The sequence below is a fragment of the Drosophila arizonae genome, chromosome 3 (assembly GCF_054131065.1).
Source record: "Drosophila arizonae isolate 15081-1271.41 chromosome 3, UAZ_ARI_1.0, whole genome shotgun sequence".
Taxonomy (NCBI): Eukaryota; Metazoa; Arthropoda; class Insecta; order Diptera; family Drosophilidae; genus Drosophila; species Drosophila arizonae.
This window is the reverse complement of record NC_142923.1, coordinates 8,834,936-8,858,131: the sequence shown is the minus strand read 5'-3', so window position 1 is coordinate 8,858,131 and position 23,196 is coordinate 8,834,936. Positions and strand designations below refer to the sequence as shown.

At 41.1% G+C, this 23,196-nt stretch overlaps 7 protein-coding genes and 1 long non-coding RNA gene across 18 annotated transcripts; 4 read left to right on the top strand and 4 right to left on the bottom strand.

The window, feature by feature from the left end:
* The first annotated feature begins 81 nt into the window (after positions 1-81).
* On the top strand, positions 82-2,542 carry gkt (tyrosyl-DNA phosphodiesterase glaikit). The gene is made up of 5 exons (XM_018001903.2): positions 82-467; positions 526-1,120; positions 1,215-1,604; positions 1,670-2,267; positions 2,330-2,542. The coding sequence occupies exons 1-5, from the start codon at positions 392-394 to the stop codon at positions 2,459-2,461; spliced, it is 1,791 nt and encodes a 596-aa protein (XP_017857392.1). The 5' UTR covers positions 82-391; the 3' UTR covers positions 2,462-2,542.
* A 260-nt stretch (positions 2,543-2,802) lies between these two features.
* Positions 2,803-10,862, top strand: capt (adenylyl cyclase-associated protein 1). 3 transcript variants are annotated; one of them, XM_018001898.2, is made up of 8 exons: positions 2,841-2,962; positions 5,263-5,625; positions 6,546-7,038; positions 7,145-7,269; positions 8,549-8,903; positions 8,976-9,523; positions 9,584-10,101; positions 10,168-10,862. In XM_018001898.2, exons 2-8 carry the CDS (start codon positions 5,301-5,303, stop codon positions 10,249-10,251), a joined length of 2,448 nt encoding a protein of 815 aa, XP_017857387.1. In that variant the 5' UTR covers positions 2,841-2,962; positions 5,263-5,300; the 3' UTR covers positions 10,252-10,862. The 3 variants fall into 3 exon arrangements, with proteins under 3 accessions (XP_017857388.2, XP_017857387.1, XP_089320084.1); XM_089463958.1 differs by lacking the exons at positions 6,546-7,038; positions 7,145-7,269 and having other exon boundaries at positions 2,849-2,962; XM_018001899.2 differs by lacking the exons at positions 5,263-5,625; positions 6,546-7,038; positions 7,145-7,269 and having other exon boundaries at positions 2,803-2,962.
* Positions 10,428-11,760, bottom strand: Vps29 (vacuolar protein sorting 29). Its single transcript, XM_018001920.2, has one exon. The coding sequence runs from the start codon at positions 11,612-11,614 to the stop codon at positions 11,066-11,068; it is 549 nt and encodes a 182-aa protein (XP_017857409.1). The 5' UTR covers positions 11,615-11,760; the 3' UTR covers positions 10,428-11,065.
* Positions 11,761-12,001: 241 nt separating this feature from the next.
* Tfb4 (transcription factor B4) lies at positions 12,002-13,403 on the top strand. The gene is made up of 5 exons (XM_018001914.2): positions 12,002-12,129; positions 12,186-12,366; positions 12,421-12,616; positions 12,673-13,091; positions 13,154-13,403. The coding sequence occupies exons 1-5, from the start codon at positions 12,096-12,098 to the stop codon at positions 13,221-13,223; spliced, it is 900 nt and encodes a 299-aa protein (XP_017857403.1). The 5' UTR covers positions 12,002-12,095; the 3' UTR covers positions 13,224-13,403.
* A 50-nt stretch (positions 13,404-13,453) lies between these two features.
* On the bottom strand, positions 13,454-15,485 carry l(2)10685 (5-methylcytosine rRNA methyltransferase l(2)10685). The gene has a single exon (XM_018001906.2). It carries the CDS (start codon positions 15,225-15,227, stop codon positions 13,692-13,694), a length of 1,536 nt encoding a protein of 511 aa, XP_017857395.1. The 5' UTR covers positions 15,228-15,485; the 3' UTR covers positions 13,454-13,691.
* A 139-nt stretch (positions 15,486-15,624) lies between these two features.
* On the bottom strand, positions 15,625-17,836 carry LOC108609644 (sialin-like). 9 transcript variants are annotated; one of them, XM_089463969.1, is made up of 7 exons: positions 17,566-17,836; positions 17,332-17,487; positions 17,202-17,272; positions 17,070-17,142; positions 16,241-17,012; positions 15,882-16,168; positions 15,625-15,817 (listed from the first exon to the last, which is right to left on the bottom strand). In XM_089463969.1, the coding sequence occupies exons 2-7, from the start codon at positions 17,359-17,361 to the stop codon at positions 15,701-15,703; spliced, it is 1,350 nt and encodes a 449-aa protein (XP_089320095.1). In that variant the 5' UTR covers positions 17,362-17,487; positions 17,566-17,836; the 3' UTR covers positions 15,625-15,700. The 9 variants fall into 9 exon arrangements, with proteins under 9 accessions (XP_089320095.1, XP_089320094.1, XP_017856854.1 ...); XM_089463968.1 differs by having other exon boundaries at positions 17,332-17,455; XM_018001365.2 differs by having other exon boundaries at positions 17,332-17,836.
* Positions 17,837-18,386: 550 nt separating this feature from the next.
* LOC108610070 (sialin-like) lies at positions 18,387-22,782 on the bottom strand. The gene is made up of 5 exons (XM_018001905.2): positions 22,578-22,782; positions 20,521-20,762; positions 19,665-20,445; positions 18,932-19,218; positions 18,387-18,859 (listed from the first exon to the last, which is right to left on the bottom strand). The coding sequence occupies exons 1-5, from the start codon at positions 22,615-22,617 to the stop codon at positions 18,671-18,673; spliced, it is 1,539 nt and encodes a 512-aa protein (XP_017857394.1). The 5' UTR covers positions 22,618-22,782; the 3' UTR covers positions 18,387-18,670.
* On the top strand, positions 20,756-22,680 carry LOC149269638 (uncharacterized). The gene is made up of 3 exons (XR_016269041.1): positions 20,756-21,861; positions 21,924-21,985; positions 22,556-22,680. It is a non-coding gene; the product is annotated as an uncharacterized LOC149269638 (long non-coding RNA).
* Positions 22,783-23,196: the final 414 nt, after the last annotated feature.

Genomic DNA, 23,196 nt, shown 5'->3' with positions numbered 1-23,196 from the left:
GTTCAATCTTTTCGTTTAAATTACGAGCTGTAAATGTTTTCTATGGCAATGCAAAAAACTTCAAGTAAACTTTGTGTTATATTACTGTAAATACAACAATGCGGTTGTTGTTTGAGTGAAATAATTATAGAAGACAAAATATATTCACAATGACGTATATTGACTCGTTACATTAAATCGTTGAGTCGTACAAATAATTTAATTTTTGCGGTTTTTCGAATAAGTTATTTATTGGCGACTTTTTGAATTGATGTGACCAATAATCGATATCATCGATTTAACATCGATAGCAGTTAATAGCGCAACTTTACAACAGCCGCAGCTCCCGCTTTTGTTAGAATCTTTTGAGATTTTGTTAAAAATATATAAATAAAATTAATTGTAAAGCAAGATGCAGGAGTGTCCATATGGCGAAAAATGTTACCGCAAGAATCCCATACATTTTGGCGAATACTCACATGCACACTGTAATGTTGACGTAGTTGATTTATTATGATGTATTTATTGTGTTATTTCCTTTGTTAGTGGATGCGATTTATGCCAAGGGCTGCGATGGAGATAGCAATGAGTACGACATACCTGCCAAGTATTCCAGTGAGCTAATCAATATACAGCTTAAGTTGTTGGAGAAACTATTTCCACAGTTGGCCGGAAAGGATGCCAAGAGCAAGCCGGCAACTGCTGCCAAGCCGTCAACAAAAGAAGCTACATCATCTGCAGCCAGCACCAGTGGAGTCGCTGTTCCTGCCCAAGCCGACACTAGTCGAGATGCTGCCTCTGCCCAAACCAGCACCGGTCGAGTTGCGACCTCTAACCAAGCCAGCAGTCAGAAGAGCACATCGCAGCTCGAAAAGAGACCAAAACTTGAACGTGATGTACGTGATTACGTATCTGTCGTGGTGGAAAAAGGACGCATGGCTCGCAAACTGGAGCAAGCGGCGCCCTACAATATGTTTCTCACGGCCATCACTGACTCGAAGCCCACACATCGCGAGCCATTGAGCATCACATTGCAGGAGATATTCGACGAGAGCCTGGGCGAGATTGAGTCGAGCGTGCAAATCAATTTCATGGTAGACATCGGCTGGTTACTGGGCCATTACTACTTTGCAGGCATACTGTAAGCTGGTATAGTAGAAGAGTTTTGCATAGAAGCTAATGCCAGCTGGACTCGTTCTTCATATTAATTACTTAAACATTCAATTCATTTTTAGTTCCAAGCCGCTCTTGGTGCTCTATGGAGCTGATGATCCCAACCTGGTTGACATTGGCAAGTTTAAGCCACAGGTCACAGCGATTAAGGTGCAAATGCAATCTCCATTCGCCACATCGCATACGAAGATGATGCTACTTGGGTATACGGATGGATCGATGCGCGTTGTCATCTCAACGGCTAATTTGTACGAGGACGATTGGCACAACCGGACGCAAGGCTTGTGGATGAGTCCACGGTTGCCTCCACTGCCCGAAGACGCAGATACAGCCGCTGGAGAGAGTCCAACGGGCTTCAAGCAAGATCTTATGCTTTATCTAGTAGAGTATAAGTTGTCACAGCTGCAGCCATGGATTGCGCGCATACGCAAAAGTGACTTCAGCGCCATCAAGTGAGTAGGAATCAAAATTGATTTTGCTGCTGATGAAAATCTAATCCTTATCAAATTCTCTGCAGCGTCTTCTTCATTGGCTCCGTGCCTGGTGGTCATCGTGAGAGCGCTGTTCGTGGCCATCCCTGGGGCTGTGCACGTCTTGGCTCGTTGCTAGCCAAGCATGCAGCGCCAGTGGAACCCAATATACCAGTTGTGTGTCAGAGCTCCAGCATTGGCAGTCTGGGTGCTAACGTTCAAGCCTGGATAGAGCAAGATATTCTCAGCAATTTTCGCAAGGATTCGTCGCCTATCGGGCGACTGAGTCAGCTGCCGCCCTTCAAGATGATCTATCCCAGTTTTGGTAATGTGTCGCGCAGTCACGACGGCATGCTCGGTGGCGGCTGTCTACCCTATGGCAAAAGCACAAATGATAAACAGCCGTGGCTAAAGAATTACTTGCATCAGTGGAAGTCCGGGGATCGGCATCGCTCGCAGGCCATGCCGCATATCAAGAGCTATACTCGATTTAATTTGGAGGACCAAAGCGTCTATTGGTTTGTGCTCACCTCGGCGAATCTCTCGAAAGCCGCCTGGGGCGCCTTCAACAAAAAGTCGAATTTACAGCCTTGTCTACGAATTTTCAACTACGAAGCGGGTGTTTTGTTTTTGCCTAAATTTGTGGTGCGTTTAGCTTAACGTATTTCTAGTTGTTTCGCTTAGATTAACATATAATTATTTTATAGACTGGCGAGGACACATTTCCTTTGGGCAACGCACGTAATGGTGTGCCTGCGTTCCCCTTGCCCTACGATGTTCCTTTGACACCATATGGACCGGATGATACGCCCTTTCTTATGGATTATTTGCACCAATGAAATATGTTTCATAAATGTGATTTATAATTACACTTTTTGTTACTTCTAAAAGCATTAAATGGAAAAGAAACTAAGAATTAACATTTAATGGTACTGTAAATTTGAAAAGATCAATTGGTATATTTTAGTGTGCTGTCGACAATATTATGATTATGAAAAATCATCGGGCTGATTTGTTAGAGATGCAGATGTTAATTATATTCATCATTATACTTGATCGGAAAACTTTATTAGATAAACACTGAAATTGTTAGCATTTATTCAAAAGTGGGGGATTTAAAAGTTATCGATAAGCAAGTAACGATAAAGTGCACTAACGTTGACTGCACGCTGTTAATAACATTTCATTAAGATGTTAAATGGGATCTCTGTTAAAATCAGATGTTAGTTCAACGAACGAGCGAAAAATTAGTCACTCGTCGTCGATTTTTCGCACACAACTGTTCTTTAGCAGCGGTAAATTGGTAATTAGACATTCAGCGCTACTATTACAAATTTGTGGTAAGTGCTAATTTACAAGAATATTAAAATACGTGTATGTGTGTGTGTGTGTGCTAAATATATATGTGCTTTTCTAAATACAAAACATAAAAATGTGCGTAAAAAATATATACATTTAAAGAATTGCTGCAATTTGTGAAGTGCCAAGCAGCACAGCGTAAAAGTGCCGGCTGCTTCGACAATTGGGTGGGGTTACATACAGTTAGAACTCCTGCGGCCAGGCTGTCTGGAATTCTAAAATGGCACGTATATATCTCGCTGTACGTGTTCATATATACATATATATATATGTGTGTATTTGTATGCAAGTGTGGGCGGGTATTCGAGGACAGGAGACAGCTGTGTTGCCGGCAATGTCAGCCACTTGGATATATTGGGGCTATTTTTATGTGAATCATTTTTTGTTTGTTAATTTAAATACATTCGCATACCATGCCATTGATATGTGTGTAAGTTGTAGTTGTGTGTTTGACTGTATATGTGTGTGACTGTTTTGGTATATTTTTAATGATGATTTCATATAGAATTTGATTTTACTTATCGCTGTACATATAAATAGTTAGGCTACTGTAAGTGCGCTAATACAAATGTGCATTGGTTATTATCCATTAATGGCAATGTTAACAGTGCAAAGTTGATAAAAATTCTCAGCTGTTTGCCGCTTCATATACGGTCATAATTGTTGTTATTGTTGTTCTCTGACTCACACCCCTATAGTTAACTAGAAAGTTTACGCCAGAGTGAACAATGTATCTATGCAACTGTGTGTGTGTGTGTGTATTCGTGTGAAATCAAAGATGGCCAAAAAGCGCTATCAGCAAAAAATAAAAAAAGGTTATATGAAAACACACTCATACAGAGATAACATTCTTCTTTTCCTATTTTGCTTTGGACATAAACACGCAGCTGGTTTAATTTCTAATTAATTGTTATATGAGTCGAGCATCAACAGCTCGCATAACGGTATAGTTGCCACAGACACTTAATCTGCTCGTGCCGCTATTGCGTATGTGTGTGCGTGTGCATTTGAAATGCGTTTTCTGCTCGCAAAAGAACAACAGGCACACACACACAAACACGTGCATACAAACATTCACATCCTACAGTAACTCGTCTCTGTTGTGGAGCGAAAGTTGTTGTCGGCCAAAGCAGACGTATTCTCACTCTAATTGCTTAGATTTATTTGTAAGCTTATGTATGCATTAAACTGCTGTTCAACAACAACAGCAACAACGTTAGCGCCGGTGCAATAAACTCATTGTTGCTGCAGCGCTTACAATAACAAAAAAGTGTGCTCAGCTTTTGCGCTCTCTCTCTAGCTGCCCGCCTCTCTCTATTTACGCGCAAACTCTCTTTTGAACATTTTTGTTGCCATTACCACCGTGAAGCTTTCTCCACAACAGCTTCAGTTCAGCTGTTGTTGACCCTGTACTTGTACTCAAAGCAGAAATTTGTCTCCAAATTTTGAAGCTGCTTTCAATGCGCATTCAGTTACTCGCACAAATTTTCACCAAAAGTGTGTGGACAAACGGATGTCGAAATAAGCATAGAACAACGTTTTATTAACCTGCGCTTATGCTGATTGTCTTAAGATTTAAGATTGAATAATATAAGTTCATTAGTTCACCGGTTCGTGTGTGACCTTTGAAGGGGGCGCGGCTGTAATATACTCCGATAAAAAAAAAAATAAATAAATAAATAGCAACAAGCTGTGAATATGCCGCCTATAACATGACCTTAACATTAACATTGCGCTGTTAAACGATTTTAGACTAATTTCGCGTCCTGTGCGTGCGCGCGTTTGCTGCCCATTATTTTTAGGGTGTGTTCTGTTCAACAGCAGCTGTGGAGCTTTGTGGGTCTGTGTGCGTGTATGTGACCCAGTTGGGCCATTGCCGTGCCCCATAGCGCTGTGCCCAGGCTCTCTGCATTAAACATTGAAAAGTGCTTTAATTTGCTAATTTTTCATATGTCAAACGCGCAAAAAAAAAAAAAAAAAAAACAAACTAAAAACGCAGAAAGGAAAAAATTTGCGTTCAAGTGCGTGTGAAACGATTTGCGTTATACGATATAGGAAGCTTAAGGAGTGGTTTTTCTTTTACTGCTACTTTCTTTTCCTTTTGCGGCTTTCGTCATACGCCTAACCAATTTTTGTATGGCTGCTAGACGTTGTTTTCATTCTTGTTGTTGCTGTTGTAAATGAGAATGAGCTAAAGCATAAAAAAAGAGAAATAATCCGGAAATTGCATAATCTTATTGTGATACCTACTTAAATCGTTCATATACCACTACTCTTTAAGTACCCATAAGCCAAGCCAAGACAACAAGAGCTGCAAAAATGTTCTCATGTTGTCGTGCTAATCCAAAATCAGCCAAAAAGGATAAGGACAAGGATAAACAGTGTAAAAACGATGCGAACGAAACAAACGGAAATATCGAACAGCTGCCCGCTGACACAGCCAACGAACAGGTCACCCAGGAAGAGGTCAAAGCCAATGGCCAGGTATCAAAGCCTGAACTACAAGCAGAATCTCAACCTCAACCTGAGCCAGAGCCAGAGCCAGAGCCTGAACCAGAAACACAACCAGAACTAGAACCTGAAGCCCAATCCGAACCCGCTGCCGACACTGAAAAGGAGTCTGTTCCTATTGAGCGCCCCACTGGTATTCATAATATGTATTACCTATGTATAACACTTAGTTCTATATGAAAAATTACATATGCTGTCCCACTCTTGGGAGCTTTAATACACGCTCTGCTATTGTGTATTTCACCTGGCTGCAGGTTCCTGGAGTTTGGTGATAAAAAGACAGAGCTATACCAAATACCCAGTACCTGCGCCTAATTAAGCTTATTTTCGTCTTTATTTTGCCTTACTAGCAAATGTTAAAGCACACAACTCTATATAAATATAGATTTGTATATCTGGTTAAGTGTATATATCAGCTATAAAATATCAAGATATTTATAACATATATTCTCGTTAACATCTTTAGGTATATAGGAATATAGTAATCAAATATTTAGTATGTAAAATCGTTTTATATGAAAAAGGTCATATTGTTTTCCGAGAGAAAGAGGAGAAAGACTTCTTTCCTCTTTGCCAAAGACACCAGTTTTGTATTCTTATAGTATAATATGTAAGAATATTGTAGTCGGGCGTCATTGACTGCATATAATATTCATTCATGGTGCAACAACGTTAAATAGTGTATGAGGCCTGCAGTAGTATATAGATCTAGATTTTTCAGATTTTCCATGCCCCCTTATATTAGCCTATATGTATTACACTATATACATATGTGTTTTGGCGTTTGGCCTCAGCATCTGTATACATATTTAATATTTCAAGTTTTTGTAGGGTTTTGTTACTTTCTTGATTTTCCAAGCAGCTAGTGAGTATATAAATAAAATCGACTTTACCAAAAAATTTCAGGTCTTTGAATGAGTATATTAAATATTATTAGAATGATAGAAATAGTATTAGGGCATACAAATTTTTAGATTTAATTTTAGTTTTGATCTGCTGATCAAATATATATAAATACGTATAAATGTGCGCGCATTGCGCCGATCTTCACAGCCCTTGAAATAGAAGCTATCAACACTGTCGCATCGTCGCCAGTGCAGCGTTCGACGCACTCATCCACATCAACCGCTCCACCCGCATCGATGACCAGCGCCACAGAGGATGAGCCGACGCCGAATACAATGCCTCAGCAGCAGCAGCAGCAGCACCAGCAGCAGGTGCACGAACCGCAACCGGCTAATTCGCATCCCACAAAGAGCTGCCTCTCCCGTCACAACTCGACGCATCAGTCCATCAAGAAGAAGGTGAACATAAGCAATCGAGCGGAGATCATTGAGCCAGATCCGTTGAGCTCATCGTTGCTGCTTTTAGCCAATCACAACAACAGCTCGCTGGCCGACGATGATGAAGTGTTCTCCGACTCACTGCCGCCACCCAAGCGGGAGAGCATGTGTGCGCCGTACATCGAAGGTGAACTGCTGCCGGAAACGCTGGCCTTTGCACACGGACTGCCCGCCTGGTTTGACGATGAGCGATTGAATGAGATGTACGCGTTCTCTATCGTATTAGCCACATTATATGTACTACATGTATGAACTCATCTTTCTATTCTATTGTTATCGTTGTCATTGATGTTGGGTGCACGCCTTCAGCGGGTGCATTGAGCCACCTGTCACGCCTGTTGGCCGGGATGAGCTGGAGCTGAAACGTCAGCGTCTCTACACGGAACTGCTCCGCGCCGCCCACGCAGCCGTGGAGCATAGCGTGGCCGTACGTGGTATGAATGAAATACAAATGGAATTCTATTGTTCGTTGCATGCGTTGCGTTATCGATAACAAGCTCTATCGATAACGTGTTTGTTTTTCAAGTGCAGTTCTCATCCTGCTCTTGTGAATGTTTTTATATATCCTCCTTTAAGAAACCACAATTCTCAATTTCAATTTTAAAGAAATTTTGTCCCTTATCTATAATACTTTTACATCTTTATATTTCTATTATAAATATTCACATATTGTATAGTTAAGTGCAGTTGATGTAAGAAATCGTTAGCAATTAATTTAAATTGATTCTAGTTTAGCTATACAAATAGGCGAACAATTGATTAGGTTTTACATTAGTTTTTATAATTAGGTTTTATAATTAGTTTACTAATGACAAAATACTTGAGTACTCTAAAGTCTTTATTCTGTTCATCGGTAGGCCTATTTATACCAAATACAAAACCAAACATTCGCTAGGCTTAAAAAAATTAAAAATAATTTTACTATTGTTTTTTATTATTGTTTTTTTTTTTTTTTTTTTTTTTTTTTTTTAAATATATTAAAATATTAAAGAAAAAGAAATATGTAAATAAATAAAAACAATTTAAATAATCTTTTATTTAATAACAACTTCTTTTTATAATTGTATATATTTTTTTGTTTTTTTCCTTTTTTTCGTAATATTTTTAAAATGTTAATTCTAATTATTATTATTTTGTATTTGAGAATATTGTATTGTATATTTTAAGCCTCAAAAGTTTACAATTTACACAATCTTGATATTAGAGTATGTTTTGTATTATCATACCTCATTTTAGCCAGCTTATATAGGGTATCAAATTACTATAACTGCATTCACATATCTCTAATGTCACTTATATTAATATGCAGCACTTGACATTTTTTCCTTTTATAACCGCTCACTAATCTCTGTTCATCATTATCATCAGCAACAACATTATCATCAGCAGCAACAACAACATCATCACCAACAGCTCATTCAGCGATTTTTTGCCCGTTGCTTAATCTCTCAAGTCGTTTCCAGTGATTCATGCGAATTTATATTTTTTATTGCAAACTCTGCGATGACATCAATTACAACTTGTTTTTTTAAATCTTATTTTAATTTGTTTATAGACTGGGTGTGAACACGATTTGTGTAATGTTTTCATCTTAATTAAATATACAAATATGTATATATTTTTTACGCTTACATTTTTTACGCACATCTTTAGTAAAAGCACGAAATTTTAGAGCGAACTGGAATAATAATTGAGTTTTTGATTAATCAACAGATAACCACGAGTCGGAATCAAAGCCCACTGCTGCCGTTGAGCATTTAGAAAGGATTTGTGAACGCTTGGAGACTTTAGTGGATCGGCTGGAGCACACGTTGCTAGCGCCACAGCCAGAGGCAGTAATTAAAGCACCATCTACACCACCCGCACCACCATCACCACCAACGCCACTGCCACCGCCACCGCCACCGCCAATTGATCCTCTCACAACAACAACAAGTGACAGCAACAACATGAGTGTCGCTGGCTACGAGGATATTATCGCCGGGCCATTAGCCGAGTACTTGGCGCTATCCGCCCAAATAGGCGGCGATGTGGCTGCGCATGCGCAGATTGTGAAGGCTGCATTCGAGTGAGTATTAACTGCAGTCGATATTGTTATTTTGTGTGTGACATTATTAATTTTCAATTTGGCAATTTATAGCGCCCAATTGCGTTATGTGACGCTGGCCACGCAGATGGCTAAGCCGCCGCAGGCAAAGGAAATGGAACTGCTGCAGCCGACATCGACGCAAATCAGCGCCATTTGTGATTTCCGTGAGAAGCATCGCACCTCGCCGCTCTTCAATCATTTGTCGGCCATTAGCGAGAGTATACCCGCCCTGGGTTGGGTGTGTACGACATCGATGCCTGGACCGCATGTGAAGGAGATGAAGGACGCCGGCCAGTTCTATACGAACCGTGTGCTTAAGGAGTGGAAGGAGAAGGATCCCAAGCATGTGGAATGGGCACGCGCCTGGCTGCAAACACTAACTGATATGCAGGCCTACATTAAGCAGTATCATACCACGGGTCTCGTCTGGTCTGGTAAGGGCGCAGCCCCCGCTGGTGGTGCACCACCACCGCCACCACCCGGCGGCATGCCACCACCACCACCACCACTGGATCTGAATGCCCTGAAGCTGGACAGCGCGGGCGATGATCGCAGTGCGCTCTTCGCGCAGATCAATCAGGGCGCTGATATAACCAAGAGTAGGAACAAATGGCAATAATTTCTATAAGATGCTTTAAGCTAATTTAATATTCTTGCAGACTTGAAGAAGGTAACCGGCGACATGCAAACCCACAAGAATCCATCACTGCGCACTGGTCCAGCGCCCTTCAAGACGCCAGCCAAAAGCAGCGCCCCAGTTGCTACTAATTCTGCTCCACCCGTGAAGGACCCAGTCTTTACCCGCGATGGCAAAAAGTGGTTGATTGAGTACCAGAAGAACAACTCGGGTCTCGTTGTGGAAAATGCCGAAATGAACAATGTGGTGTATATGTTCCGCTGCGAGGGCTCCACCCTCACTGTCAAGGGCAAGGTCAACAACATTGTGCTGGACTCGTGCAAAAAGTGCTCGCTTCTGTTCGATTCGGTGGTTGCCTCCATTGAGTTCGTCAACTGCCAGAGCGTTCAGATGCAGGTGTTGGGTTCGGTTCCAACAGTGTCGATCGATAAGACCGATGGCTGTCAAATGTATTTGTCTAAGGATTCCCTGGGCGTTGAAATTGTCAGCTCGAAGTCATCCGAGATGAATATACTCTTGCCGGAGGCAAATGGAGATTTTGTATGTGGAGCTTAAAATAACAAAATTATATATATTTTTATTTAATATGTTTTAACATATTTGCAGACCGAACTGGCATTGCCGGAGCAGTTCAAGACCTTCATCAATGGCAAAACCCTCAAGACTGTGTGCGTCGACAGCCTGGGCTAATGCGCGAGCAGGCACATCGGGGATCGCATGGACGTCGTTGATTGCTTTTTAAATAAAAACATATATGTATGACAAGTCACCTTCCCCCAATGAAAACCGGCATCCAACTAATTGCAAGTGGATTGCAGCAAAGCTAAATAATGTAATTTTAAGCGCAGAGTTTTCGTATTTGTGTATTTATCATTTTTTTTTTGTAACGTACGAAAGTTTAGAAAATAGTTGCCAAATTATGCTGCTATCGTAAAAAAAATGGGGCGAAAACAAAAAGTATTCACAACAAAATGAAAAGAGATCATAAAAAATAATAAATAAAAAAGCAGTACATTTAAATATTTATTTTATAATGCCAGAAAGCAATGCAACGTTAACCGAACGATAATCCAATCTGTATCTAGATATTAACTATAATGTAATGAGAATAATGCACGAAACTTTGTCAACATTTTTAAGCAGACTTTTCATTCGATTATAAAATTCATAATATTTTGCACATTGAACATGTAAGCGAGACACCAGAGTCAACAGTGAAAATCGAGCAAAAATAAGAACCCTTTTATATTCTATTTAAATAAAGTTTAAACATTTTTTATTAAATAAAAAAATGAAAGAAACGTGGTTTAATTTATACAATTTCCTCTTTAAATATATATATATATATATATATATATATATATATATATATATATATATATATATATATATATATATACATATATATATATATATATATTCAGATTTTCACGTAGTTTAAGCCAAGATCAAAGACAGATCGGATATTTCAGTGCGTGCGGAATGAATTGCTGCTAATACTTGGTTATATCTTCTTATACTCAATGCGCTCCACCTTGACCTCATCGCCGATCAGTTGATAGACATAGGTCACCACCGTGGTGCTCTGTATGTCCATCAGCACAAAGGAGGGCACCACATTTTGGTCCAGCGGATTGAATGCGCCTGTTGCTGAGCCCGGATTGATGTAGAATTTATTACCATGCTCGTATGCTTCAAATTTGTACGTATGCCCCGTTATTAGAATATCCACATCTAGTTGACGCTGGATTAGGGCTAATGCTTCGGGATCCCCTCGAGGGACGACCTGATGACCGTGACACAGGCCAATACGAAATTGACCCACCGTCACAACCTTCTGTTCCGGATAGCTGAGATTCTCATCAAAATCACCACGAACTATGTGCACATCGTTGGCCAATGACTTGAGATAATCATATGATTCCTTCGTGCAAATATTTCCAGTGGCCAGTATATGATGTATCCGACCGGGCACCAGCAGCTTTTTGAACTTTGCCGGCAGACTGCTGCAGCGGTGTGGTATATGCAAGTCGCCAAGTACTAGAACAAGCATTTTATAGCTGTGCTATATTCTTGTTTCTTAAAACCGGATGTAATACGTGTTTAACGCCGTTTTTATCAACAAGAGTGGGTGAAACGCCCAACAAAAATTTTAGTGCTGACAAGAACAGCTGATTGAAGTGTCCGCGCTTACCGCGGAATGGCAAAATCAATTTGTGGCAGCCCTGATATGAAGAATTCGCGTAGTGCAAAAGATTAAAAGACAAGTTCCATCTTATGACGTCACATTTAAATAATGCCCAGATTAATTGACGTACAAATATTGAACTTAAATTATAATTTCTTTTATATTCAAATAAATTATTATTGCCATGCTCATTAATAGATTTAAAAACATTGAAAACACTTGTTACATACAGTTCTCGAGCCAATTTAAGTGACTGACGTCACAAGTGCAACCAGTGCCGAACTCTTTTGCGCAACCTTGAACTCATTTGCAGCATTTACCATTGCGCTTCGTTTTGCCGGCAAAAATGGAGTCACCAGACGCAACAGCAAACAAAGAAGGTAAAATTCAAATGAATAAACGTAATAGTATTTGAACTCATACCGCAATTTTAAAGATGAGGCAAGCATTGATCTGTTGGCCATCGTGCTGGACACGAATCCCTCACAGCTGATTGTACGACAAAATCCACAAAATCTAACACAGATTCTGGAGGCAGTCATCGCCTTTGGCAATGCGCACCTCATGCAGAAGGCACAAAATAAATTAGCTGTGCTCTCCTGCTCACATTACACCACGTAGGTGGCCATTAAACATTGAGAGTAAATATTTATTAAGTGTTTTTTTCTCAGGGAGTTTCTCTTCCCCTTGCCGGGCAGGCAGGTAGAGCTGCGACAAATAGATGCCCAATACGAGGCGTTTAGTTTGGTTGAGAAAACGGTGAAGCAACAGTTGGGCAGCATACTCATGAATGCGCCTCGTTTGAGCGCGCCATGCGAAAGTTTACTGGCAGGCAGCATGTCCATGGCCTTGTGCTACATATCACGAGTATGTAATCAACTCCATTCATGGAACTTTAATTGTAAATACTTTAACTTTTGCAGCTGCAACGGAATGTCCCGGCTGGCGTAAAGATGCATTCACGCATTTTGGTGATCACGGGCAGCAATGAGTGCGCCTCGCAGTATATGACCTTTATGAATGTCTTCTTCACGGCCCAAAAGTTGGGCATTGTCGTTGACACCTGCGCCCTGGACAAGACACTCAGTTTGCTGCAACAGGGCTGCGATATAACGAACGGCCAGTTCCTCAAAGTTAACCAGTTGGATGGGTTGTTGCAGTACTTACTGTGGGTATTCCTGCCATCACCGCAGATGCGGCACAAGCTGGTGCTGCCACCCACACCTAAGGTTGATTATCGAGCCTCCTGCTTCTGCCATCGCGAGCTAATTGACATTGGCTACGTTTGCTCCGTATGCCTGTCTGTTTTTTGCAAATACAGTCCAATCTGTACCACGTGCCAGTGAGTCAGAGAGTTTGTGAAATTTAACAAAATATTTATAATGTCTATAAAATTACTTGCAGCACTATTTTCAAGACGCCTGGACCACTGCCCATAAAGCCCAAGAAAAAAAAGAAGATTGACAAAAATTGAACAAACTTGTTTCGATTCGGGCACAAATCTAATTGTAAATGTCAAATTATGTATATGAATTATATTAATGTATATTTAGATTGTAAGCAAAAATTGAACAGCAAACACGGCTGTATTTCGTATAGATATTGTTTAAGCTTAAAGTTCAAATTAAATTTCCCTTTAAATTTATTCCTAAAATCTAAATGAATTCTTATTGAATGAAATCTCGAAAAAAAAAAAAACACGTATTTAGTTGTAACAAGTAATTCATTTCTTTTTTAATAAGTAACATTTTAGAATGTGGTATAATTAAAAATGTTAGGCTTTAAGGCTCTGAAGGGTTTCATCCGTGACATTGCCCAACTTATACCCATTACTAGCTTCTTACTTTGTTGGTTCAGAATCTGTTTACACCCCACCAACAAATATCTGAATTTCCCCTTTTCTGTTATACATTAGAATTTGGTTTGATTAAAAAATTAAACATTAGGAATTTCGTGTGATTTTACTGAAATACATCGGTCCAAAGTTGGCCGGCAAATAGGGCAGAACCATTTGGCCATATTTCAAGCCTTTTGGCTGCTCGAATCTGTAGATGTCGCTAAAGAGCGCTGTATGCTGGCTGAGGTCTTTGATGCGAGCCGTGATACCGTGCTCGTTGAAGACCTTCTGCAGCGCCATATGGACAACACCATCGTTCTGTACCGGAGACAAGGAGCACGTGGAGTAGACCAAACTGCCACCAGGCTTCAGTAAACGTAAGCAATTCGCCAAGATGCCGGCCTGCAGCTCGGGTATCCGCAGACGTTCCTTGATTCGGGTCGGCTTGAAGATATTGTTGTCCTGATGCATCAGCACATGTCTGTCCGTGGTGCATGGTACATCCACTAGTATCTTGTCATAGCTGCCATATTCATCTAGATTGCGAGCATCGCTCTGACTAAAGATCAAACGTTTGCCCGCCCAGCGCTGTTTGTAATCGAAGAGATACTCCTGCATGACGCGTCGCAGCTTATTCAGTCTCGACTCCTGTACATCGTTGCACACCAGCTGATCCAGGTGTAGCGTCTGCAGCATCAGTAGTGACTTGCCGCCTGGTGCCGCACAAGCATCGAGCACACGCTCACCTGGCTGTACTTGCAGAAACAGCGGCGGCAACACCGAGGCGCCGTCCATTAGAAAGTGAGACAAGACACCAGTTAGACATTGTCGCGGCGGCTTAAATTCCGCACAGTTGCCCATCTCGTAGGTGTAAATGGCCAAGTGTTCGGGATACTGAAATATGGCCTCGGGTTCGATGATTAGTGGAAAATCGGTGCTGGTTTGATAATATTTATAATGCTTCGATTCGGCAACCCAATCCTCCATGCCCTTGATGCTGCTGGCGGGCACATATTCGTACAGACCGCCTGTGCCAAATTGCGGATCTACTAAACGACTCTCATCTAATTGCACATCCTGCTCTAAGGCTTTGGTCAGACTGTGCGTGAACTCCACTGACGGTGCCTCCTTTCCGCTGTCTGTCTGCGCTTCCGTGTGACTGTCTTCTTTCTTCTTCCCATCATAGCTCAGCTGTTGTGGCGGCACATGTCCATCGTCTGCTGCAGTCGGATAGATGGCAGCCACTTCGCGTTCTTGCTGCTTGCGCAGCAACGATTCTAGTTTGTCATCGATGTCGTAATGAGCATGCCGATTGAGTAGAAGATTAGATTCTGCGCCGGCTTCCTCTCGCTCCATTGCCAATTGAATGAGAGATTTAATATTGATGGCACCGTCCAGTTCCAGCATGCTGCACGTTTGCTCCGTGTCACCAAAATTATTTACCATGGCAACATATTTGTGTTCGGTTAGGAGGGCAGCACGCATATTCTTCCAACGTCCGCCGTAGACAGAGCCATAGAAATCGTCGAAAGTTTCCAAAGCACGATCGCAATTGTTGCGCTTGTGTTGCAGCACATTCCAACGTCTTTTCCCGCTCTTCCAGCGTCGCTGCAGTATGCAAATGTTGCGTATTTTCAACATTTTCGCACGGCCGGCAATTTCACTGGCAGCGACTTTGCCAGAGTTGTGACTCTCGGTGCAGTTTGAATTTTGAAATTGTTTTTTTATTTGAATTTTTTCTAAATGTGCATATTTAAAGCGATTATAACGAAAGCGTTATGTACACTTTGTTTTTGGGGTTATTTTTTTATTTAATTTTGTTTGCCCAAATTATGTCTTAATTTAATTTCATTTTAACAATCGATTAAACAAATTCTAGACACTCGATAAGATGTTATCGAAAGCAAGAGAATGTCGAATCGGTTTGAATTTGCTTAGTGAACCAGTTAATTTATTCATTAAGTTAACAGCGGTCTGTTATGAGCATGTATTATTTCTGTTAACGGCTACATTGAAAAGCTGTTAATTTAAAACCGTATTTAGTTTGAAATAAAAATTTTATTCTTTCATTTCTTTTAAAGAATTTTTGCTTTCCATCTTGAAGCCAGCTTTAACTAGCCCTCATCCCACTGTTCGACTTCACCCTGTGCCAAACTCATGTAAATAACAAATTCAATAATGTATAGACCAATTGTGATACCAAATATCATTCGCCAGGCCTGAATGGTTTGCTATTTAAGGAAAGATGATATGCAATAATAATTCGATTCAAGATTTATCTCGGATATAGCTTACATTATTGTCAGTAATGAAACCGACTAGTTTAGGTACCACAATGCTAGGTATTGTGGCAATAGTATTGGTCAGCGCCATTAATGTACCAGCAAAATTTGGTGATATATCCATGTGATTCGAGAGGAAGCCGCAGAACATGCCACCCGCGCCCATAATACCCAAGCATATGATACTAACGGCCACAATGTGACGACATCCGACGAAACACATACCAAACAGACAGAGGGCTGGCACGACTGAACCTATGCCCGTTGCGATCTTTCGGGCAGTCACTCGCCTGATCTTATCTATATATGTATAGGGTATATTTCAGTATTTGTTTGTATTATTAGAAACACTAAGCCCATGGAAATACGAACTCTTATTCTGTAATATATCCAATATCTTGCTAAGTACGATGCTGAATATCGGCATGAGTATATAGGGCAAAGCGCTAAAGACTGCATTTTTCGACACATTGAACTTGAGCACCTGCTCCATGTAGGACGGAATCTCGATGAGGAACATGTACCAACCGAAGTTGCTGCAAGTGTGAGCAATGAGAATTGCCCAAAAGGCACCCGACTTGAAGATCTTGCACCAGGGTACTTTAGGTGCAGTATGTTCCTCGCCCAACGAGACGTTTATCATGTCACGCTCCTTGGCGGTCATCAGGTGCTGTTTGTTTGGGCTGTCCTGTATGAGGAATACCCATAGGATCATCCAAACGATGGTCAGACTACCCATTATATAAAAGACCGCCTCCCAGTTCATCTGATCGGCGATTGCGCCCAACAACAAGATTGATATCGCCACACCTGCCGATGTGCCCACATAGATCAGGGTGGCGATCAGCAGCCGTTCCGTCTGTGGCGCCCAACTGGCTATCATGGTGTGCATCGATGGGAATGCCGCTCCACCGCCAACGCCTTCCAGAATGCGCATAGCCATCAGCCCAGCAATGTGAAGCTTCGCCAGACCCGGTGAGAATATGGTGCATATGACATTGATTCCCACAGCGCCGAGGAATACCCATTTCGCTGAAAAGATTTCGGCGACGCGAGCCAACAGAATCTGCGACGCCATATAGCCCCAGAAGTAGCAGCTCAACAGTTTACCTTGAAGGGCTTCGCTCCAATTGAATGGTCCGTCCTGCACGCAACTAACTTAGTGATATATCAATTAAATTTGGATTATGGTATATCATACCTCCTCTTTAGCATTCGGTGAGGTGCCAGGCGGCGGATGGCAGCCCACATCTTTGTTATCCGGCGCTGAAGGACTGGCGTGAAGGGCAGCCGAATGGTTTACCATGACCACCATCGTGACGTTCAGACTTACCTGAAATCCATACACAATTGCCATGCCCACATTGGCGAGGAATGCAAATATGTAGCGTGCCGGCAAAAATGCTATGGGATTGCAGAACAAAAATCACTCAAATTTGTTCGGATTTATGTAGGAAACTTACATGGATAACTCCCCTCTTCTTTTTCATCATATATCATTTTATACAAATTTTCTTTCTGATAATAGATACTATGGAATAATTTTCTGCATTCTGATTAATTTCGACTATACAACTATTGCGATTTCTGGAATAATTATATACACATGTTTTCTAATTCTGAGATACAACAAATTAAACTAATAATTTTTTGAAGTTTAAACGATTTAATGGGAAAATTTTCGAAAGTCTAGTCACCTTTGCTAACACCTTATTCGACTCAGCTCGTCGAACAAGAATATATATACTTTAAGAGGTCTGCCACGCCACCTTTTGACTGTTATATACATTTCCAAAATAGCATTACACCCTGATCTTTTTCGGGCTGGGGTATCGAACGAATGCCCGCCAGGACAGCCGCTGCGGCTTGGAGCAGCAAGAAAGTCACAAGCTTAACGGACATTATTGATTTGACTTTGAAATAATGAAAGAAGCGCTCGGCTTTTATAGAACCGGCCCGGGCCCAGCATAAGCAGAGTCAAAACATTGTCTAATAGTCCCGTAACCTAAGAATGAACTCATATATAAATCACGAATTGTCAATACATTTTGTTGAGCTTATGAAAGATTGTTATACCCTGAACCCATTGAAAAAGGGAAATCAGGAATTAACGGTTTTGTTGAAATCTGTGTAACAGGCAGAAGGAGGCGTGCCAGACCCCATAAATCGTGTATATTTGTGGACAAGGCGATGTGCTGAATCAGTATAGCCATGTCCATCTGTCTGTCCGTCCGTCTGTCATTGCAGGATACAGGGTATTTCCAAGTTGAGCATAGTCGACTAGAACACTTTTGTTTAAAATTGCTTTACCTTGGCTAATTAATTTATTGACTTCTAGATAACACAAGTAAAGCAATTAAATTTAAATTGCAAAAATGTACCCAATGTCATATAACAGTATACTAGTATAATAATATAAAATATTACCAGTATGTCAGTAGCTGTATAAGCATTTACAGTACAACTGTACACCACCTGTATAACAGTATACCAGTTAACCAATATTAAAAGACAACAATTGTACTAGAATATTATTTTATTTTCTCTGTATGTGGGATAACATTTGAATACCTGTCGTTTGTTAAGTACATTTTAAAGGCGGGTAAGCGAAGTAGTGTAGTAGTGTCCATAGATGGGTGCACAGATACGAGTATACCTAGTATTACAGGTTAAACTAAAAACTATAATTGGTATTTTGTAGTATTTACAGTCCAGTGCGACAGTTCGGTGCTTTAACTACACAAAAAGTCATGAAATTGAAATTCTTGTATATGGTTCGATCCACTAATCGAGATTACATAATTATGGCTTTTGCTGTGCGTTAACATCCTTAAGCGGTGTCTTCTCATCCTTGACATCAGCATCCTTCGGTGCACCAGATCTATTCCACGATTGTTCGGCACCCGAGCCAAATATGACGAAAGTTAAGAACTCCAATACGAACAGGACGATTGTAACGCCAAATATAATACGCCAGGCTCCAATGTTTTGCTATGATCGGAATACATAAGATTTCGGAATATTAAATGTTCTGAATTATTTGGAATCTCAGCCAACACTTACATTTCCATGGGTAACAAAACCAACGAAGAGGGGAACAACAATGCCAGGTAGGGTGGCAGCAGTGTTGGTCAACGCAACTAAAGTGCCAGCAAAGTTCGGAGCAATATCAATGTGATTGGAGAGGAAGCCAGAGAACATGGCGCCCATTGCCACAATGCCCACGGACATGACAGAGACGGCCTCGTAGTGTCGGCATCCAATATAGCACAGAACCAACAAACATATTGCCGGTATAACAGTACAAATTGAGGTAGCCGCCTTCCTAGCAATGGTTGTGCTTATTTTGCCTAAAAAAGACACGTATTAGATAAGACTAGGGCTAAGAATACGATATGTAAAAGGAAAAGTGTAGGCAATGGGAAATGTTATGAGTTATGAGTGGATAACAAAATGGATTAGAATATAGGGATAAGGATACGGATAAGATATAGATAGGGATTTTGACATGCAAATGCATATGGTTATGGATATAGATTTTAATATTAATATAGTTTTGGTGAGAACATGAATACTGATTTTGTTATGAATATGGATCTGGATATCCATTCATATGAATATATGTAGAGTTATATAATTCGATATTATAATTGATATTATTAATATGGAATATGGATATGAATATGGACCTGAATATCGAGTTAGATGTGGATATAAATATGAGTGTAAACAAGCATGAAGTAAATAAATACGTAGAAACACATACGGATAAGTTGGACTTGGCGGATAAACTTACCCTTCGCTTGCAGAGTATCCAAAATTTTGCTAAGGATTATGCTGAATATGATCATTGGGAAGTAGGGCAGGGCGCTGAGTGCAGCATTGCTGGCCACATTGAACTTGAGCACCTGCTTCATGTAGAAGGGAATCTCGATGAGGAACATGTACCAGCCGAAGTTGCTGCAGGTGTGAGCGATGAGAATTGCCCAGAAGGGCACCGATTTGAGCACCTTGCCCCATGGCACCTTTGGATGATGTTCGACCTTGGTCTCGGTGCCCAGCGAACTGGTGATCATGTGACGTTCCTCGGCACTGATGAAGCTCTGCTTGTTGGGATTGTCCTGCACCAGAATTACCCACAAGAGCATCCAGATGCAGCTGAGTGCGCCCATCACATAGAACACCGACTCCCAGCCCCAGTTGGCCGACAGAACGCCAGCCAATAGGATAGATAGTGCCGTGCCCGCCGATGTGCCCACATAGATGATGGTGGACATGACCATGCGCTCGGTGGGCGGTGCCCAGGAGGCGATCATCACATGCATAGCCGGGAACGAGGCACCGCCGCCCACGCCCTCCAGGACACGCATCAATATCAAGCCACCGTAATGAGCAGAGGTCAGGACTGGAGTCAGCAGAGTGCACACCACATTGATGGCCACCGAGAACAGCATGACCCACTTGGCCGAGAAGTTCTCGGCGACATGAGCCAATGGAATCTGCGAGACCAGATAGCCCCAGAAATAGCAGCTCAGCAGTGTGCCCTGCAGGGGTTCGCTCCAGCTGAATGGTCCGTCCTGGTCGGAATAAAGCGAAAAACATGTTTACCAAAATTTGCATTCATTGTGATTGCTGCGCAGCTGGTGACTTACCTCAACCTTGGCCGTTACATTGGTGGCGCCACCGGGCGGCGAGCAGACCTCAACCTCCTCGCTGGCGCTGCTCGTGAGATTCGAAATGGTGTGATGATCCACTGGCTTCTCCTGCATCCCATGTATGGCAGTATGGTTCAGCATGGCCACCATGGCCACACTCAGATTCACCTTCAGCCCATAGACAATGGCCATGCCAATGGAGCCCATTATGGCGAGCACATAGCGCGCGGGCACCAGCTCTGCAAAATGCAAATCAAATGGACAGCCGATTAATTGTTGGGCTGGGTTAGGGCAATGGAAATGGAAATGGGAATGGGAATGGGAATAGAAGTGGCAATGTTACCACGAGCGCACCGTAAGCAAACAGTTAAGCCAAGCTATAATTGGAGCAGACCTCGCCCTGATAACAAATTTCGAATTGTTTATGCTGTTTGTTTTCCATTAGAAATTCACGTCTGGCCCAGCGACGCGGCGATCCAATTGGATGGCAAAACAAATTAACGTTTCACAATTGCTCGAACTTTATCGCCGCAACGCGAAATATAACAATTCAGAAATTTGTTGATAGCTGCCGTTAAAGATAGATGGGAGTTATTATCAAACGATTTGTGCTGGCAACTGAAGTGCTTAATTTCAAATAAATGCCTAATCGAGTGACAAAAACATGCCCAAGATGGAAGCGATTAGTAGATAAGCCGAGAGTGGGTAGCATAACAACGGAAGTATAAGAAACATAAGAATGACCTAAAGAACGTATAGAGCCTGATGAGCCTGCTCTATCTACTGATTGAAATTGAAGACAACTAACTGAACTTTTATATTTTTATAAACAACAATTGAGATTCAATTAAATTTGATTTGATATAAGCATAAAGATTGTGGATTGAGATATGTGAAAATAGATTACGTAGCCACTAAAAGTAGCTGGAAAATTGATTAAATATTTTTAATTAAAAAATAAATAAATAAAATAAATAAATAGAAACTTAATAATTAAATAAGATTAATGGAAAGAGTATACGTTTTTTAAATGTTTGTCATGTACTATGCATTGGAATGTATATTATATATTTTTCTATTTAATTAAAATTACGCCGACATATGGCCATAGTTAAGCGGCACAAACTACTCAATATGTTTTTTTTTTTATGTCATTTAAATTTGTTATTTTAACTTCCATATGGATACCTTTAAAAACTTTAATAGCAAATTTTAAAACTTTACAGAGCCAAAAAATAAACTCCCCTGAAACATTCCAATTGAAACAGGAAACTTCAGTGAAAGCTCAAAAGCAATCAAGCCGTGGAGTACTTTCACCATGTTATATATAAGGCAATAGTAATTATATCATTATTTGCTCCCGACATGACAGCAGGATTAAATTGACATTTTTATTACAGCTACTACCGCTAGATGAGATAATGCGGCGAACATCAATTTCCATATTAATTTGTTGGCCTAGGTAAGTGGGTAGACAAGAAGCAAATGTATAGATTGGCCAATATTTGGGCATTGTTTATAACGCTGACATACAAATGACCTTCAGGCCAGCTGTCAATGGGAAGTCACATTCATAGTAGATGTATCCATTTATATATACATATATATTTATATATCTATAAATTGAATTTCTTTTCTTTGCTTTTGGGTTTGGTTTGCTCATAAAATTTTGGTTGCTTCTATAAAAAGCCGCCCAATATTGAGCTAAAAGGATAACACACACGCACCAGCACACATGCAAACATATATATATACACATACATACACACAACCATATCTACACGGAAATACACGCACACATATGCACGACCTTTCGGCGTCTTTTGAGGTCAAACACGCATTGCACAAGTATTTGAGATGCTTTCATCAGGACTCATGACGCCCCATGGTGCTCGGTCTCTGCTTGCCACTTGTTGCACTTGCACTGCCTGATGCACTCGGCTATTGCATTGGCGTAATTCAAGCTACTCTCACATATGCCACAAGTTGTCTCTGAATTTTGTTCAAACACTTTTCTTTTCATGTTTTTTAGGTCTTTTCTGTTTATCACTTACTGCCCAAGATGCTGCCCCTGGCGATCACTTCCTCGGACATTGTGAAGAGCGTCCAATCTTTAGTGAAAATGGACCAGAGATATATAGTTCAATGTGTATATATTTATTCCGATTTATTCGTGCGAGCTCTGTGTACTCTCTAAATGCGACGCGTGCGTTGCCACAGGCAGCTGCCTTACAACTGAATTCGTAGCTGGAATACCATTTCCGACGACGCGCCGCTGCCTCGAAATTTTGGCTTTTTTTCAAGAGCATAATTTACGTTTCAAATGTATACACACACTCATGTGTGTGTGTGTGTGCTTTCGGCTGTGTTTGTGTACGTATACCGGCAGCTCGGGATCTGGTTTTTTTTTTTATTTTGGGGGGCTGGGCTCGGCCCATGGAAGCGTGCGTGCCTGCTGGCTCGCGCATAAGTTCTGTATCTTGACGCGGCAAGTTGTTGGTACAACATTTTGTTGCCCTACTACAAGCTATCAGCCTCCCCCTTTTTTCATAGCTTCCACATTCCACAAAATCTATTTCACATGCGTTCCAATCGGTTGCGTAGTACAGTCAAAGCAAGCTGCCGTTGCGGTTGTTGTCTTGGCTAAATTGAACTTCGCTAGCAGCGTGATAA